Genomic DNA, 19,104 nt, shown 5'->3' with positions numbered 1-19,104 from the left:
ATGTTGTTTCAATTTGGTTGTAATTTGCACTTCCCTGAAAAGTTGTTAAGTGCCTTTTCATATGATTTTTGCTCACAAGGACATCTTTTGCCTGTTCAAGTATTGCCTGCTCAAATATTTTGCCTATTTTTAACATTTTATCTTTTTATTATTGATTTCTAGGAATTTTTACATATTTTGGATATGTCAGATAGACATATCTATAATATATCAGATAGACATATTATAGATATTTTCTGCCATCCTACAAGCTACAAAAATTCTGTAGCTTGTCTTTTCCATTTCTAATGTTGTCCTATGATGAGTAGAAGTTTGTCATTTTGGATGTGAGGGCAATCTGGCTGGCTAGGCAGGAGTCCTTTTCCTTCCTCACCGCTGTATGTGTGTCTCTCCTGAAGTTGGATTCTTGGTCAAAGAGGATGATCTTTGCTGATAGAAGAGGATTTTTCTTTGGTCAAGGGTATAGGAGTAGCTGCACTCCCTTTTTAGGACCTCCAAACAAGCTCTCAAGATCTACTTGTAGGAGAACATGGGGTAAAAAAAGTTTTAAGTTGGTAATTTTCATGAAGTTCAATCTATGGTTTTCTTTTATGGTGATATAGTTTAGCTGTGTCCCTACCCATATCTCATCTTGAATTCTCACATCTTGTGGGAGGGACTCTGTGGGAGGAATTGAATCATGGGGGCAGGTCTTTTCTGTGCTGTTCTCATGATAGTGAATAAGTCTCATAAGATCTGGTGGTTTTATAAGGGGGAGTTTCCCTGCACAAGCTCTCTCTCTTTGCCTGCCACCATCCACATAAGATGTGATTTGCTCTTCCTTGCCTTCTGCCATGATTGTGAGGCCTCCCTAGCCATGTGGAACTGTAAGTCCATTAAACCTCTTTCTTTTGTAAATTGCTGAGTCTTTGGTATGTCTTTATCAGCAGTGTGAAAGTGGACTAATACATATGGTTAATGCCTTTTTTACCTTGTCAGAGAAACTTGCCTATCCCAAGGAGTGTGTTCTATGTTTTCTTCCAGATATTTATAGTTTTAACTAGGCCTGTGATCCATCTAGAATTAGCTTTTGTGTATATTGTGAGATAGAGATAGAGTTCATTCTTATCTGTATGGTATCCAATTGCTTGAGAATTATTAGATTTTAATAATAGAGTATTTCCATATGTATGATCTTGTTTGATCTCCTTAAAGCATCTTATGAAAAATGAAGAGCAGGTATTTTCTCTCTTACAGAGACTTGGAGGCAAAGCTCAGAGATATTAAGTTATTTAGGTAAGGTTACATATCCAATTTATGGCTGAACACAATTAGAACTCATCTAAATAATATATCCTGATATTTAGTCATATGCTATTAGTATACTAAACAGCCTCTCCTAGTTGAGTCTTAAAAATATCCTAATGGGGTTTCACTGAAATACTAGAGTGAACTTAATTAAAATTATCTGAAAAATATCTAATCAAATATGAAAGTTTTAAAATATCATCAAATTATTTACACAAATTACACTATTCTTTTAAAACCAATTCAGATTCTAGGAATTGTGTGGATTATAGATTTGTGTGTTTTTTAAATTCTCAATTAGCTAAGTCATGAAACTGCAATTAATTTTATTTAAATAAACTATTTCATATACACATACACACATACATTTAAATTAAAGGTATAGTTTTAAAAAGAGGGCCACATTTTAAAGAGACAGATTTCAATGTTGTTATTAAAAGTTATGTTAGGCTGAGTGTGGTGGCTCACTCCTGTAATCCCAGCACTGTGGGAGGATTTCCTGAGGTCAGGAGTTCAAGACCAGCCTGGGCAACATAGTGAGACCCTGTCTCTACATTAAAAAAAAAGAAAAAGAAAGAAAAGAAAATTAGCTAGGCATGGCTAATAGGGGGACTGAGGTGGGAAGATAGCTTGAGCCCAAGAGTTTGAGGTTGTAGTGAACTATGATTGTGCCACTGCACTCTACCCTGTCTCTAAAAAAAAAAAAAAAAAAGTGATTTTACTAGAAGTAGCATTCATTGGTGACATTCCTGCCATTGTAGCTTTTCATTTTCATTTTTAGTCACCTAATTTAGGAATGAGGTGCTTCATATTTATACTAATGGCTGATTTCTGTATAGGCTGCATCTCCCATTGTATCCTCCAACACTCAGGGATGTGCTCATACCAGTTGCCCACCTATTTGCTCACCAGATTTTGAATATCTTGGACTAAGAACTAAGCCTTTAAGCTATAGATGAGATATAAATTAAAATATGAAAGGCAAATACTCTGGAAGACATAATACATTTATTTATATTTACACTAGGTTTTGTTGGGCAGTGGAGGAAGGTTGTTTTTTGAGTTTAGATTCTCATAGAAAGAGAGAAAACATCAAGTATTTGGCCCTTGAAAAAGGTTTAGACAAAGCGGGAACCCTAGGAATAGAAGGAAAAAGCAATGTCTGAGGTCTTCCTTTTCAAGGCTATTACAATGAATTGAATAAAGCCAAGATACCTGGAAAAAATACATTCAAGAAAAATAAGACAGAAAATATTTTTTAAATTGCTCTAGATGTTGATTAGCCATGTCAAGGCTATAAAGCCAAATAACTAAAATTTGGGGGCATTAATACACTTACAGAAGGGATGGATTTGGGGTGTTTGAGGCAGTTCCTAGTAGTATGATACAGGGGCCAAGCAGTGTAGTAAACAATCTAGCTTAAAAGTGGATCAGATTTAATTTTCAGACTAGTGTCAGACATCGAGAGTCAGAATTCTCTAATCAGAGAACCCACCTAATATATGATGGTGGATTAGATTAATAAATTAATGCAATTTCAATGCACTCATTGTTGGTGGGTTAATTAACACAGGCTTCTGAGTTCATTTATAGCTTAAGTGAGCAAATGTAATTTCCTGTAACAAATATTTTTGATGAACAAATAGTTTCCTTTAACAAACATATGTTACAGGCTTTAGGTCATCATAAGCCTTGTTGTTAGAAGTTGTATCATTGTGAGTTTAAACCAAAAACTTTTATTTAAAATAGTTGAATATTTAGCCTTGTGTTCCTTTTCAACAAATGTAATCCTGTTGGTAATCATGATAGCAAGAAGCAAAGCATGAATTCTTTTAAGCTTAAATGTGACCTTTACCCAGCTGGCTAGTCTTCCCACGGAGCTCTTTATTTATTGTACTCACATGGACGACAAAGCACAGTAAACAAAAAAGGGAAAGCAACCAGTTTAGCCCTTTCAGTGCTGTGTCAACAGAACTATTCTCTCTTAAGGTTCTCATCAAATGAAATCGCTGGTAAGTATATGCTAAGGTCAGTCAAAGAAATTAAAGCCAACCTCCACTTTCTAGTTTATTAGCTTTATGACTTCAGGAAAGTTACTTCATCACCCTAAACCTTACTTTTCTCTTTGGTAAAATGGACTTAACTCTGAGGGTGGTTGTGAGGATTGGAGATATGTCTGAGAGTTAATCACATAGTAAGTTACCCATCGATATTAGTTACTACTATCAGCTCTTGATAGATTTTAACTTTTATTATTTTCATTTCCTAGAACAGATATTCATGTTCAAATAAAGCTCCATTCAGATACTCACTAGGAAGGTCCATATTTATTTATTTATTTATTTATTTATTTATTTTAGAAGATGGGATCTCACTCCATTGCCCCGGTTAGAGTGTAATGGTGTGATCACAGCTCACTGCAGCTTCCAACTCCTGGGCTCAAGTTTTCTCCTGAGTAGTGGGGACTACAAGTGTTTGCCACCATGACTAGCTAATTTTCTTTTTCTTTCTTTCTTTTTAATGTAGAGAAGGGATCTCTGTATGTTGCCCAGGCTGGTCTCAAACTCCTGGCCTCAAGTGATCCTCCCACCTCGGCCTCCGAAAGTGTTGGAATTACAGATATGAGCCAGTAGAAAAGGAGGTCTTTTCTACTGTCCTGTAGAGTTAAGTGGTCACCCTCTGCTTGTGCCTAGCACCTTGTCCACGTATACATTGTAGCCCTGTCACACTGCCATGATTATTGATTCACACGTTGGCCTCCCTTACTAGGTTTGGAGGGCTGAGGATACTTTATTTGTATCTCAGTTTCTTCTCTTTCTGTGGTGGAAGTGGGAAATCAGCATTTGCTGACAATGGCTGATGGGCCGACTGAATGACAAGTATGCTATTATAAACCCAAAGAAGGAATTTGTAGGTTTAATATTTTCTCTTTATCCTAAATATTCTTCTATTTTTCTGAAGCGTTTCTGGTATAGATTTATTTTTATTTATCTTACTTGGTCTTTGGAGATCATTTTTGACCTGAAAATTTATGTCTTTTCTGTAAAATTCTCAACTCTTGTCTCTGAATATTGTTTTTTTTCTATTACCTTAATTTTCTTTTGAAACTTCCTCTAGACGAATATTAGGGCCTGTAATCTGTTCTTTATGACTTTTAATTAATCTTTTTAATCTTGTTGCCTCTCTGTGCTGTATTTTGGGAGAATTCCTTAGTACTGTTCTCCTGTTGGCCGGACACGATGGCTCATACCTGTAATCCCATCACTTTGGGAGGTCAAGGCAGGTGGATCACTTGAGGCCAGGAGTTGGAGACCAGCCTGGCCGACATGGCAAAAATATTAAACATACAAAAATTAGCCAGGCCTGGTGGTGTCTGCCTGTAATCCCAGCCACTCGGGAGGCTGAGGCATGAGAATTGCTTGAACCCAGGAGGCAGAGTTTGCAGTGAGCTGAGATTGTGCCACTACACTTCAGCCTAGGTGGCAGGTTGAGACATTGAGACTCTGTCTCAAAAATAAATAAATAAATAAATAAATAAAGTACTGTTCTCCAATTACCAAATCTATCTTCAGCTGTTCTAGTCTGGTTTTTATCTTGGATGTTGAGTTTTTAAAAAAAAATCTCCATGGCTGTAGTTTTCATTTCTAGGATTTTTAATTAATTCTTTTCATATCCATCTGTTCTTGTTTCATATCTGCCTTTGTTTTATACTTTTATATTCCTTGCTGTCAATAGGAATCATGTATTAATCTCTTTATTTAAAAATCTTTGTTAGAGGGTTTTCAAATCATAGAATATAGATTCTATGGAAGATCCTATAGAAACATTGATTTCATTTGGTGTGGATTTATACTGTGATTGCTGATTTTTTTTTTACAATTTTAACTTTTATTTTAGATTCAGGAGGTACATGTGCAAGTTTGTTACCTGGATGCACTGTGTGATGCTGAGGTTTGGGGTATGATTGATCCCATCACCTGTGTACTAATCATAGTACTCAATAGTGCATTTTTCAACCCTTGCCTCCCTTCTCTCCTCCCACTTCCAGTAGTCCTGTTTCTGGTGTTGCCATCTTTATGTCTATGGGTACCCAAAGTTTAACTCCCATTGTCCCATTTATAAGTGAGAACATGTAGTATTTCGTTTTCTGTTCCTGCATGAATTTGCTTAGGATAATGGCCTCCAGCTGCATCCATGTTGCTGCAAAGGACATGATTTCATTCTTTTTTATGGCTGCATAGTATTTCGTGGCATATGTACCACACTTTCTTTATTCAATCCACCATTGATGGGCACCTAGATTGATTCCACATCTTTGCTATTGTGAATAGTGCTGCAGTGAACATACAAGTGCATGTGTATTTTTGGCAGAATGATTTATTTTCTTTTGGATATATACCTAGTAATGGGATTGCTGGGTTGAATCCAGTTCTCAGTTATTTGAGAAATCTCCAGACTGTTTTCTACCATGGTTGAACGAATTTGCATTCCCACCAGTAGTATACAAGTGTCCCCTTTTCTCCACAGCCTCACCAGCATCTGTTGTTTTTTTGCTTTTTGATAATAGCCATTCTGACTGGTGTGAGATGGTATCTCACTGTGGTTTTGCTTTGCATTTCTCTGATGGTTAGTGATGTGGAGCATTTTTTCTGTGTGTTTTTTTGGTCACTTGTATGTCTTTTGAGAAGTATCTGTGCATGTTTTGCCCATTTTATAGTTGGGTTATTTGTTTTTTGCTTGTTTAATTGTTTAAGTTCCTTATAGATTCTGAATATCAGACCTTTGTCAGATGCATAGTTTGTGAATATTTTCTCCCATTCTATAGGCTGGCTCTTTACACTGATAGTTTCTTTTGCTGTGCAGAAGCTCGTTAGTTGAATTAGGTGCCACTGGTCAATTTTTGGTTTTTATTGCAGTTGCTTTTGAGGACTTAGTCATAAATTATTTCCCAAGTTCAATGTCCAGAATGGTGTTTTCTAGGTTTTCTTCTGGGATTCTTATAGTTTGAGGTCTTAAATAGATTGCTGATTTCATTGGCTGACTTTCTTAGCATTAGATTTTAAAAATATGTATTTTAGAATTTTAGTGTTTAGGCTATTTTGAGTGGGAGATTTTTTCCCACAACCACTCATGTTCATTTTCTTCCTTTTTTTTTTTAATAAAATAAAGGTTTTTCTAGTTCCCTCTACCCAGGTCTTCTAGACTACCTCCTGTACAGGCCTTATAAAGGTGGCTTGGGGCACATGCCCTGTGATAATACTAGAATGTCCTAGACCCAGGGGCTGAGCAAGCAGGTGGCTTCATTTAGTTCCAAGTATTAAGACTGCATGTGTATCCTCCTGCTTTTAGATCCACAGCTACAAATAAGTTGTATCCCAGGAAGCAGTTGATGGCTATTTTTTTTTTCTTCTCCTTTTCTTCCCAGGCTTCTCTCACAAACACTGCCCCCATAACATTAAAGAGTGAGACCAGCTGTGGTTTCCTAACACCTGAGGAGCTGAACGCTGGGCTGGCAGATCAAGAGCCCAGCAGCCCTTGGCTTCAGCCTTACTCACTGCTTTTTCATTTCTCTTATATTTCCGCTTCGTGGGGGTTTTTATCTTGTTTTTGAGACTGGCAGTGTCTATTATTGCTGTGTATTTGGAATAGAACAGGGGGATACTTTGAAGCATGAACTTAACTGTGTCAACTTGACTGGAGGGATTTTTTTTTTTTTTTTTTTTGAGACGGAGTTGTGCTCTTGTCGCCCAGGCTGGAGTGCAATGGCGCGATCTCGGCTCACTGCAACCAACTGAAGATGTTCTATCCTGGAAACTTGATCAGATATTTTAGATACTTCTCCCCTCCCTTTCTACCCCCACCGCGTTCCCTGAAGGCATTGTGGAGGGTAGATTGGAAGGGAGACTAAAGCTAAGTAAGTAATTTAGGACACCACAGGCAACAAATGATCAAGGTCTGAACCAAGATGAAGAGGAGACAATGGATTTGGAAGATAATTAGTAGGTATAGTCAGTAGACATGGATAACTGAATTTGGGAGGTATATGTTCATATTTCTGACTTAGAGATAAAAGTCACCGAGAAAGGAATATGGGAAGAAGAGTAGATTTTGGTAGGGCAGTAGGTCAGGAGTAGAGACAGGAATATTAAGATTTTTACGATTGTTTGAAGCCTAGCAGGTGTTTTAGTAAAGATCTTCTGATACATATTTTTCCTAGTGGTGCATCTCTATGCCAAAGATCTTTGAATTTACCATATTTGCAATTTCTTTACACGATGGTCAGCTTTAAATGTATATAGATTTCTCGGGCCGGGCGCGGTGGCTCACGCCTGTAATCCCAGCACTTTGGGAGGCCGAGGTGGGTGGATCACGAGGTCAGGAGATCGAGACCATCCTGGCTAACACGGTGAAACCCCATCTCTACTAAAAATACAAAAAAATTAGCCGGGCCTGGTGGCGGGTGCCTGTAGTCCCAGCTACTCGGGAGATTGAGGCAGGAGAATCGCTTGAACCCGGGAGGCAGAGCTTGCAGTGAGCCGAGATCGTGCCACTGCATTCCAGCCTGGGCGACAGAGCGAGACTCCATCTCAAAAAAAAAAAAGTATGTAGATTTCTCCTCAGCATTTGGAAAACTTTTCCTCAGCATATTCATTCATTTCACAAACTTTTCTTAAGTGTCTCTTAAACAAACAAGCATAGTCTGGCCTTCGTGGATGTCACAGTTAATTGGAGGGAAAAGACAGTTACCAAATGGGCAATGACTAACTGTGGAAGTGCTGTGAAAGACAAGGATAAGGTACTGTGAGAGTGTTTGAAAGCAGGGCCTGGCCAAGTCAGAGGCCCATGTCTGCATAGGGCGCAGCGGGAGAGGGTGTTCACTGTCCGTGGAAGGCTTTCCCGAAGAAATTGGAGCTGTTCCCTGTCTGGCGCACTCTGCCCTAATGTCTGTGCAGAGCTGGCTGCTTCTCACTATTCAAGACTCAGCCATGTTACCTCTTCTGCAAGACTTTCCGTGACCACACCCAAAATTAGAGTCGGGCACATCACCCTTCTTTATTTCCTTTAGAGCATTTATTTTATCTGAAATTATCTTATGATTATTGGCTGTTTCAACCAACTACAATGTAAGTGTCACAAGTGTAGGGACCTTGTCTCTTTTTTTCTGACTTGCACCCCCATTGCTTAGAATACTTCCTGAAACATAAGTATTCCAGAAATTATTAACTGACTGCATAAATGAATGTCCTTGGACCTTGATCTCTTGCATAGTTGCTCTACTAATTTGATTTCCTTGTCCTTTTGTTTGTTTGTTTGGGAGGACTCCTCAAGTTGGCTGTCTACTTGTTCATTTTTCTATCACCTGGATCCTACCTTCACTCCCCTGTCGTGCTCTCATTGAGGTTGCCAATTGTAGCATCACACCCTATGGCCATGGTGATGGGCATGTGACTGTTTCAAGCTGGGTCACTTGAAGTCCTTCTCCTGATACTCCAAATTTAAGGAAGAGGGAGACTTCTCAGGTGGCAGTGTGAATCTAGAGCTGTTGGTGGCCATAACCATCCAGATAAAAGAAGCCAACTTGGAAGAAGAGAAAATGCAAGCATTTCCTAGAGAAGCAGAGATGGCAGGGGAGAGATGTCCTGGTAGTTTTCCAGTCTTGACTTCCTTCGTACCTGAGGCTTAGTTGCAACCCCTGGTTTTCCCTGGCTTTTGCCTTACCCAGTTCAAATGGAGTTTCTGTCACTTAGAGCCAAAAGATTCCCAATTAAAACTGTATATAGCTTTATTTTCACTTTAACCTGCACCTCATCTAACAACCTTTTTATCTTGATGTGTTTTAGGTAATATCCTTGGGTATTGATCTGTTGGACTAGTTTAAGTTCTGATTTCAGAGAATCCATGTTTTCTACTTCCAACTCCATTTCTGAATTTTGCTGCCTAAGTTTTCTACTTTCAGTACTATTCTTTGTTAGTATGCTGTCCTCCCTTTCTTTTCAGAAACATATTGTTTAGTAGTAAGAAGGTGCTAATTATTACTGTTGTTGTTATTTAACTCATCCTTGAAGCAGGTTTATTAGGTTCTTCTTAGATTTTCTCGCTTTCAACTTTGATGCTTTCGAACAGCCAGGCTAGTACCTAGTATCTCTAGTACCTTCTCTAGGATGATAGGAAGCTAGGGTAGTGGGCAGAAGCTCACTTCTGGGTGATTTCTTCCCTATGTTTGGTGAACTGCTGTGGCATGATCTCCCTGGTGCTGGTGACTCCTACCTCAGGGAGGGGCTCTGATGGTCTGGAGAGAAGTCCTCCACTGTTGCAACTGGCTCTTTGCTTGGTGTAACTGCTTGTCTCTTAGAACTATTGCAGCTGCCCTCAAATCCCACCAATCCACACAGACTCCAAGGAGAATATTTCATATCTATTCCATAATTTCTAGTTCTAGCTTAATTAGAGCAGTGTTACAAGAAATTATTTCAGGCCAAGCAACTGTCTTAGGCAGCTAAGTTGTAAATTGACTTAGTATTTTTCATCAATCTGGTTCCAGTTACACTGTCAAGAAGAAAATTAGCAGCTTTTTGGTAATTTATTCCCTTATGATTAATTCACTCAGTAAATTTTTTGTTTTGTTTTGTTTTGTTTTTGAAACTGAGTCTCACGCTGTCACCCAGGCTGGAGAGGCTGGAGTGCCATGGCCCAGTCTCAGCTCACTGCAACCTCTGCCTCCTGGGTTCAAGCGATTGTCATCCCTCAGCCACCTGAGTAGTTGGGATTACAGGTGTGCACCACCGTGCCCAGCTAACTTTTGTGTTTGTAGTAGAGACGGGGTTTCACCATGTTGCCCAGGCTGGTCTCGAACTCCTGGCCTCAAGTGATCCATCCACCTTGGTCACTCAGTAAATATTTACTGAGCATCTACTGTGTGCCAGTTACTCTTGCAGACACTGAAGATATCAGTATCTAAAATGAGACTTCTCTGCCCCTCATGGAGCTTATATTTTTGGTGAGGAAACAAACAATAAATAAGTAAACCAATAAATATATAATATTAGGTAATGATAAATGCGAAGGTGAAAAATAAAGCAGGATAAAGGAATAGAGAGTGATGAGGGTGGGGCTATTTTAGAAAGAGTAGGCAGAAGGGAGATTCTCTGAGGAGGTGACACTTGAGAAGAGACCTGAATGAATCAGGGATAGAGCCACACAAAGAGTTCCTGGCAGAAGCAACAGCCAAAACATGGCTCTAAGTAGATGAAGAGCTTGGTGGGATTGCAGAATAAAGCACCAGGGTAGCTAAAGTAGAAGGAATGAGGGGGAAGGTGGAAGGAGTTGAGTTCCTGATGTTAAAAATGGGAAAACATGTTCTTTGTGCCTCCAAAACCAAGCTTTGTCCATTTTTCAGGGGAAAGATAAGTGTCTGACATATTGTTCCCAAAGGCTAAAATTCACAGCCGACTTCTGTTTATCACACGACACTGAATGGTTTCCCAAAACATTGTGGAAATTCGGGTTATGGAATGCAAACTGATCATAGGAAGCTAAGGGTGTTTAGAATGATATGATTTGAAGCAGTTATAAAGTAGATTTGAAAGGAAGAAATAACTAAGAAGTGAGATTAGATAAAATAATCTTGGAAAAGATGACAACTTGAGCAAAAGTTTCTGACACTGTCCACACCAATCCTTAATGAAGTGACCCGCAGTGAGAGATCATTGTTGGCCACTGTCATCTAAATATACCCCAAATTTGACCATTTCTCATCACTTCCACTGCTAGTAAATTATAGTTAGAAAACATTACAGACCTAGAGCACAAAATGAACATACAAGTGGATCATTAGGGACTTTTCAGTTTATTTTTGAAAGGTGGCTTGGGAAGCCATGTTTGTGAGTTCATCCCAAGATGGAGAAAGGTAAGTGATTTCCTTTATCGTTTTTCTAGGAAGAAGGTTGAAATAATAGTAATACCTTAAATTCAAGTGAGTTATAGGTTACAGTGTACCTTTGTATCTGGGAATTCAACCAGACAGATATTGCTTGTGCTACTTTTCAGATAGAGGACTGAGGCCCAGATAGACCACCTGACTGACTCAAAGTCACACAGATGGTTAAGGACAGAGCTATCACTATCACTAGAATTCTTGTCTTTGACTGTGCTCTGTCACTCTGTTAAAAAGCAGCAAATTGTTTTGATAGGATGTTACGTCAGAGAAAAGCCAATTGCTCTCCCTTTTCTTGTCCCACCCCAACTGTACCCCGTAAGGTAACAGATGTTAACAATATTGTGAGTATGCCATCTGTTTGCCTGCCTGCCTTCCTATATTCCTGCCTATCTGTCTATCTGTCTTAGTCTGCTTGCGCTGCTATAACAGAGTGTCACAGACTGGGTAATTTAGAAAGAAGAGAAATTTATTTTCTCATGGTTCTGGAGGCTGGAGAGTCCAGGTTCAGGGCACTGGCAGGTTCAGTTGTCTAGTGAGGGCTGCTGTCTGCTTCCAAGATGGCATCTTGATGCTGCATCCTCTGGAAGGGAGAAATGCTGTGTCCTCATGTGACAGAAGGTCCAAAAGGGGATGGTGGAAGGCAAGCAAGAGACAAATGCTGTGAGAAGCCTCTTTTATAAGGACCTTTATTCTGTTCACAAATGAGGTGACCTCATGGCATAATCACCTCTTAAACGCTCCACCTCTTAATACTATCACATTGGCAGTACTTGAATTTTGGAGGGGATACATTCAAACCACAGTTGTATGTATTTCTCTATCTGCTTCTCTCCTCCATATACATATATAGTGGTTTCTTTTCCTCTATATGTTACAGCTTCAAATCATATTGTGTATGTTACTTTAAATCTTTAACCACGTGTCCTGGTCATACATCTAGGTCAGTATATCTAGATCTAATTCATACCCCTTCTTTGTATGCCTATATTGTTTGATTATTGCAAAGTATATATTGCTTTTTTTCTGTTTGTTTGGTTTTTTTTTTTTTTTGAGACAGAGTCTCGCTCTCTTGCCAAGATGGAGTGCAGTGGTGCAATCTCAGCTCACTGCAACCTCTGCCTCTTGGGTTCAAGTGATTCCCCTGTCTCAGCCTCCTGAGTAGCTGAGACTACAGGCACATGCCACCATGCCCAGCTAGTTTTTTGTGTTTTAGTAGAGACATGGTTTCACCATATTGGCCAGGATGGTCTTGATTTCCTGACCTCATGATCTGCCCACCTCAGCCTCCCAAAGTGCTGGGATTACAGCCATGAGCCACCACACCCAGCCATATATTGCTTTTAAAAGGAAAATCCAATAATGTATTTAAAGTGAAAAATGTAATGCCAGTATATAATTTTATCATATATTAATGACTTATTTACCTTTTAAAGTATAAGAAAAGGAATATACTTGTCAGTAGTTCTTTATTTGCTGCAGGTTTTTTCACTGCTGAGATTCTTATTTTTAAAAAAATTTCTGTAGAATAAAAATTAATTATAGCCTTAACTAGTATTTCCTTTTCTAAGCAGATTCAATGTATTTTTCAGGTTATTATATCCGGGAAAAATCTAAGCAAGTCATCACATTGCTGATGGATGAACAGTTGCTGTGTAAAGAGAGGGAAGTGGCATGTCGGACTAGACAGCGTACCTCCTACTCCATATTGTTTTCTAAAAGACCACTTGGTTCAAGTAACTCACTGACAGCATGCACTTCTGCCCCCATACCAGATATTTCTGCTTCAGAGAAGAAGTATAAGCTTCCTAAGTTTGGAAGGTTACATAATAAAAGTACGTATAATGAACACTGGCCTAAAATGCAACAGGTATCATTAAAAACGATTTAAAAATATAAAATATTATGTTTTAGTACTAAATTATTATTTAGTATTACTGTTACCATATTAGGCTTCATACTATAGAAAACAACGATGAAGAATATTCAATAGATGATTTTATGACCTTTTTTAAGTTTATTTGTTTGTTTGCTTTATTTATTTATTTATTTTTGAGACGGAATCTTGCTCTGTCTCCTAGGCTGGAGTGTAGTGGCACCATCTCAGCTCACTGCAACCTCCGTCTCCTGGGTTCAAGCAATTCTCCTGACTCAGCCTCCTGAGTAGCTGGGATTACAGGCACCCATCACCATGCCCAGCTAATTTTTGTATTTTTAGTAGAGACAGGGTTTCAGCACGTTGCCCAGGCTGGTCTCGAACTCCTGACCTCAAGTGATCCTCCTGCCTTGGCCTCCGAAAGTGCTGGGATTATAGGCGTGAGCCACTGTGCCCGGCCCAATTTTGTGACTGTTTTCTGAATGCAGTTATCTTTGATTCAAATAAAATGTTTTTGAGCTTTTAAGGTATTAAACTAGTGACTACCCTATTTGGCATCGTGATTCAATTTTAAGATTTTTATCCTTAACTGGAAAGTGAAGGAGTACAGTTTTCTAAGACTAGGTGTCTGGATATGTGCGTATGAGGTCTCTTTGATCCTATAACATAAATCAAATAATTGAAATTTTCTAAAGTATGCTTTCGAATCCTAAAAGTGCTCTAAAATTATTCTAGGACAATACCTTGTACCCTTTCCTTTGCTTAAAACTTTAAATATGGACTACTGAACTTTTATAAAAGAGGGATTTATTTATAATGTTATAATAGACATGAGTAGAAAAATGCTATCATCTTTTCTACCACATTTGCTAAAACTTAAAAAAATATCATTTTGCTCTAACTTCTCCAGTAGAAACCCTGTTGATAAGTTGTGTATGAGAAATGGACAGCTTGAGGAAGCAAAAACATTAATGAAATGTGACTTAGAGAACTGTCCCTTTGTATTCAGTACAAATAGATAATTCCAACTGTCAGTTAAGTGCAAAAATGTAACAATGTTACTAGTAATACCAACACAAGTTAATCTTGCTAAAAATCATTCAGGTACTTTTCTGACTTAATCAAGAGTTTCAAATGTTCACCCAATGGGACATTGAGTGAACATCCACACTTGGGATTGGAGAGAGACATTATAAGAGGGTAGCCATTGTAATTATAGCAGCAAATACTACCTACCTGCTTCTAAAAGTGGTGGGATCTTTAGGGGATCTGATTCTTTTGAAATAAATCTCCAAAAGAGACAGCCACTCATTTTGAAATTTTCTCATGGGAGCCTTTAAATCAAACTGATGCTAAAAACAGAGTAACAGAGAAGAATAACCAATTATGACTCATCCAGAGTTTCTTCCCCTCTTTTGCTTCTTCGATGTTACCTTTCTTACTCTTCCTTTTTCCTTTGTCAGTTTTCTTCTTTCATTGTAAACACATAATTATTGAATTTATTTAAAATTTGGATATTCAGCAGAAATTTGGAACTATAGGAGTGAATAAAATAAATTTTCTTTTATCATGGAACTAACATTCTAGTGGTAGAGACTGGGATGTCTCTGTCACAAGCATAAAATATGTCAGATAATAACAAGTCCTATAAAGAAAAGGAAAGCAGGGTCAGGGAACAGAGTTACAGGGGTGGGTTTATTTTAGGTCACGTAATGAGAGAGGGCCTTTTGGAGGAAGTGAATCTTTAAACAGACCTGAATGAAGTGAGGGAGCAACCCATATACAGGCATACCTCGATCGATTGCACTTTGCTTAATTACACTTCACAGATAACGCATATTTTACAAATTGAAGGTTTGTGGCAATCCTGCACCCAAGAAGTTTATTGGCACCATTTTTCTAACAGCATGTGCATACTTTGTATCTGTGTCACATTTTGGTAGTTCTTGCAATGTTTTTAACTTTTTCCTTATTATTATATGTGTCATGGTGATCTATGATCAGTGATCTTAGATGTTACTGTTGTAATTGTTTTGGGGTACCACAAACCATGGCTGTAGAAGACCAGTGAACTTATTGATAGATGTCATGTGTGTTCTGGCTGCTTCACTGATCCCGGTCTCTCTCTCTCTCCTTGGGTCTCCCTAGTCCCTGAGAGTCAACAATATTGAAATTAAGCCAATTGATAACCCTACAATGGCCTCTAAGTGTTCAAGTGTAAGGAAGAGTCGCAGGTTTCTCACTTTAATTCAAAAGCTAGAAATGGTTAAACTTAGTGAGAAAGGCATGTTGAAAGCCGAAACAGGCTGAAAGGTAGGCCTCCTGTGCCAAACAGTTAGCTAAGTTATGAATGTAAAGGAAAAGTTCTGGAAGGAAATTAGAAGTGCTGCTCCAGTGAATACAGGAATGATAAGAATGGGAAACAGCTTTATTGCTGATATGGAGAAAGATTGCATGGTCTGGATAGAAGATCCAACTAGCCCCATTATCACTTAAGCCAAAGCCTAATCTAGAGCAAGGTTCTAACTGTCTTTAATTCTGCAAAGACTGAGCGAGAAGAGGAAACTGCAGAAGAAAATCTTGAAGCTAGCAGAGGTTGGTTCATGAGGTTTAAGGAAAGCAACTGTCACCATAACATACAAGTACAAAGTGAAGCAGCAAGTACTGATGGAGAAGCTGTAGCAAGTTATCCAGAAGATCTAGCTAAGGTAATTGATGAAGGGGGCTACACTAAACAGATTTTCAATGTGGGTGAAATAGCCTTTTGTTGGAAAAAGATGCCATCTAGGACTCTCATAGCTAGAGAGGAGAAGTCAATGCCTGGCTTCAAAGCTTCAAAGGACAGGCTGACTCTCTTGTTAGGGACTAATGCAACTGGTGACTTTAAGTTGAAGCCAACTGCTCCTTTACCATTCCCAAAATCCTAGTGCCCTTAAGATTTCTTTAAAAATATTACTGCTCATTGACAATGCACCTGGTCACCCAAGAGCTCTGATGGAGATGTACAAGGAGATTAATGTTGTTTTCGTGCTTGCTAACACACAGTGTTTATTCTTCAGCCCATTGATCAAGGAGTGATTTCAACTTTCAAGTCTTATTACTGAAGAAATACATTTCATAAAGCTATATCTTCCATAGATAGTGATTCCTCTGATGGATCTGAGCAAAGTAAATTAAAAACCTTCTGGAAAAGATTCACCATTCTAGATGCCATTAAGAACATTTGTGATTCATGGGAGGAAGCCAAAATTTCAACATTAACAGGAGTTTGAAAGAAGTGGATTCCAACCCTTATGGATGACTTTGAGGGGTTCAAGACTTCAGTGGAGGAAGGAACTGCAGATGTGGTGGAAATAGCAAGAGAACTAGAATTAGAAGTGGAGCCTGAAGATGTGACTGGATTGCTGCAATCTCATGATCAAACTTGAACAGATGAGGAGTTACTTCTTATGGATGAGCAAAGAAAGTGGTTTCTTGAGTTGAAATCTACTCCTGTGAAGAAGCTGTGAACATTGTTGCAATGCCAACAAAGAATTCAGAATATTACATAAACTTAGTAGATAAAGCAGTGGCAGGATTAGAGAGGATTGACTCCAATTTTGAAAGAAGTTCTACTGTGGGTAAAATGCTATCAAACAGCATTGCATGCTACAGATAAATCTTTTGTGAAAGGAAGAGTCAGTTGATGTTGCAGGCTTTATTGTTGTCTTACTTTAAAAAATTGCCACAGCTTTCCCAACCTTCAGCAGCAACCACCCTGATCTATCAGCAGCCCTCAACATGGAGACAAGACCCTCCACCAGCAAAAAGATGAAGACTTGCTGAAGGCTCAGATGATTGTTAGCCTTTTTAAATTAGCAATAAAGTATTATTTAATTAAGTTACGTATATATATTTTTTAGGCAACATGGTATTGCATACTTAGTCTACTAAGTAGACTGCAGTTTAATGTAAACATAACTTTTATATGCACTGGGAAACAAAAAAGTTTGTGTGAGTCGCTTTATTGGAATATTTGCTTTATTGCAGTAATCTGGAACCCAACCCACTACAGTATCTTCAAGGTGTGCCTGTATATCAGGCAGAGGGAACAGCAGGGTAGATGCTCTGAAACTGGAGCGAACTTGGCCTGGTGAATTGTAAGCTTAGAAAATGAATCCCTAAATTGATACAGAAGTAATCCAACTCTGATTTTATGATTCATGCAAGAAATTCTAGTTTATTGTTTTGTAGTCACAGATTGTTTTTTTTTTTTTTTTTTTTTTTTTGAGATGGAGTTTCACTCTTGTTGCCCAGGCTGGAATGCAATGGCGCCATCTCGGCTCACTGCAACCGCCGCCTCCAGGGTTCAGGCGATTCTCCTGCCTCAGCCTTCCAGAGTAGCTGGGATTACAGGCATACACCATCATGCCTGGCTAATTTTGTATTTTAAGTAGAGACGGGGTTTCTTCATGTTGGTCAGGCTGGTCTCGAACTCCTGATCTCAGAAGATCTGCCTGCCTCGGCCTCCCAAAGTGCTGGGATTACAGGCATGAGCCACCGTGCCCGGCCCCACAGATTGCATTTTTAAACCTAAAATGATATTCTCCATCTTTATGACATTCACTACACTGAGCTATGAATGACTTGACTATTTTTAAAAAGTGAATCCACTTTCAAATGAAGTTTTGCTACAATTTATTATTTTTTAATACTACAAACACATATTGAGTGTCTGCTCACTATAATGCCAGACATTGTTCTAAGCCTGGTAGAACAACACCTACCTGTGTTGGTCATCTGAAATTGACTGTATTTCTGCTCTAATGGAGGCTATAGCTTGTGATGTACTGTGTGCTTTTTCTTCTCCTTTTTTTTTTTTTTTTTTGAGACAGGGTCTTGCTCTGTCACCCCGGCAGGAGCACAGTGGTGTGATAATGACTCACTGCAGCCTTGAACTACTGGACTCAAGTAATCCTCCTGGCTTAGCCTACCAACTAGCTGGGACTACAGGCACACACCGCCACACCCAGCTGACTTGAAAAAATATTTTTTCGAGACAAGATCTTGCTACCATGTGCTTTTAAATATGTTTCACAAAAAGATATTCTAAAAAAGCTTTAGTCAATGATGGCATCATTATTGTAAATCTATAGTAAGAGTACCATTTAAAGTGAACAGTGAATGTTTGGATGTAAAATCTGTAGTAAATTTGTTTTAAAATCTGTTATTTTTATTTCATTTATCTGCTTTATATATGAATACATCCTAGATATACAGATGTGTGTGTCTGTGTTCAAAAAAGAGTAATTGGATTAGGTAAACTTGGCAATACTAACCAATTCCATGTAGGCATTTGAATCTGAAGCTGTATTTTAAAAACTGACAGTTTGGAATTGGGGTGGGAAAAAATAAGAAATTGAGGGGACATTCTTTTTTTTTTTTTGAGATGAAGTTTCACTCTTGTTGCCCAGGCTGGAGTGCAATGGCGCAATCTTGGCTCACCGCAACCTCTGCCTCTCAGGTTCAAGTGATTCTCCTGCCTCAGCCTCCCGAGTAGCTGGGATTACAGGCACGTGCCACCATACCCGGCTAATTTTGTATCTTTAGTAGAGACAGGATTTCTCCATGTTGGTCAGACTAGTCTTGAACTCCCGACCTCAGGTGATCTGCCCACCTCAGCCTCCCAAAGTGCTGGGATTACAGGCGTGAGCCACCGCGCCCGGCCACAAGGGGGACATTCTTAATGGGACAGGAGAAGTAGCAAATTAAAACTCAAAAGATCGGTAGATTAGTTAGAAGGAGGTGCATCCACAAGTTATGATAGTAGAGGCCACAAAAATGCTAGCAGCTTAAACATACAAATTTATTTCTCTCTTCTGAAATACTCTCTTGTAGGTAGTCTATGACTGATACGGCTCTCTACGCTGTCGGCTTCAGGGCTATTTTTGAGTCTCATTGCTCCACCAAACTCAGTGTTTAAGTTCCACTTCATGGTCCACTTCCACTTTTTGATTCATTGCTGCTT

At 38.8% G+C, this 19,104-nt stretch overlaps 1 protein-coding gene across 6 annotated transcripts in view; it reads left to right on the top strand.

Moving 5' to 3' along the window:
• Positions 1-19,104, top strand: part of ENTHD1 (ENTH domain containing 1) — a 152,779-nt gene that overhangs the window by 17,757 nt on the left and 115,918 nt on the right. For all 6 annotated transcript variants that reach the window (XM_054470093.1, XM_054470091.1, XM_054470094.1 and 3 more), the window contains one exon: positions 12,814-13,056. In XM_054470093.1, coding sequence (XP_054326068.1) covers positions 12,814-13,056 — 243 coding nt within the window. The remainder of the gene's footprint in view (positions 1-12,813; positions 13,057-19,104) is intronic.

This window comes from Pongo pygmaeus, chromosome 23, assembly GCF_028885625.2.
Source record: "Pongo pygmaeus isolate AG05252 chromosome 23, NHGRI_mPonPyg2-v2.0_pri, whole genome shotgun sequence".
NCBI lineage: Eukaryota > Metazoa > Chordata > Mammalia > Primates > Hominidae > Pongo > Pongo pygmaeus.
This window is presented reverse-complemented; position numbering and strand designations above follow the sequence as displayed.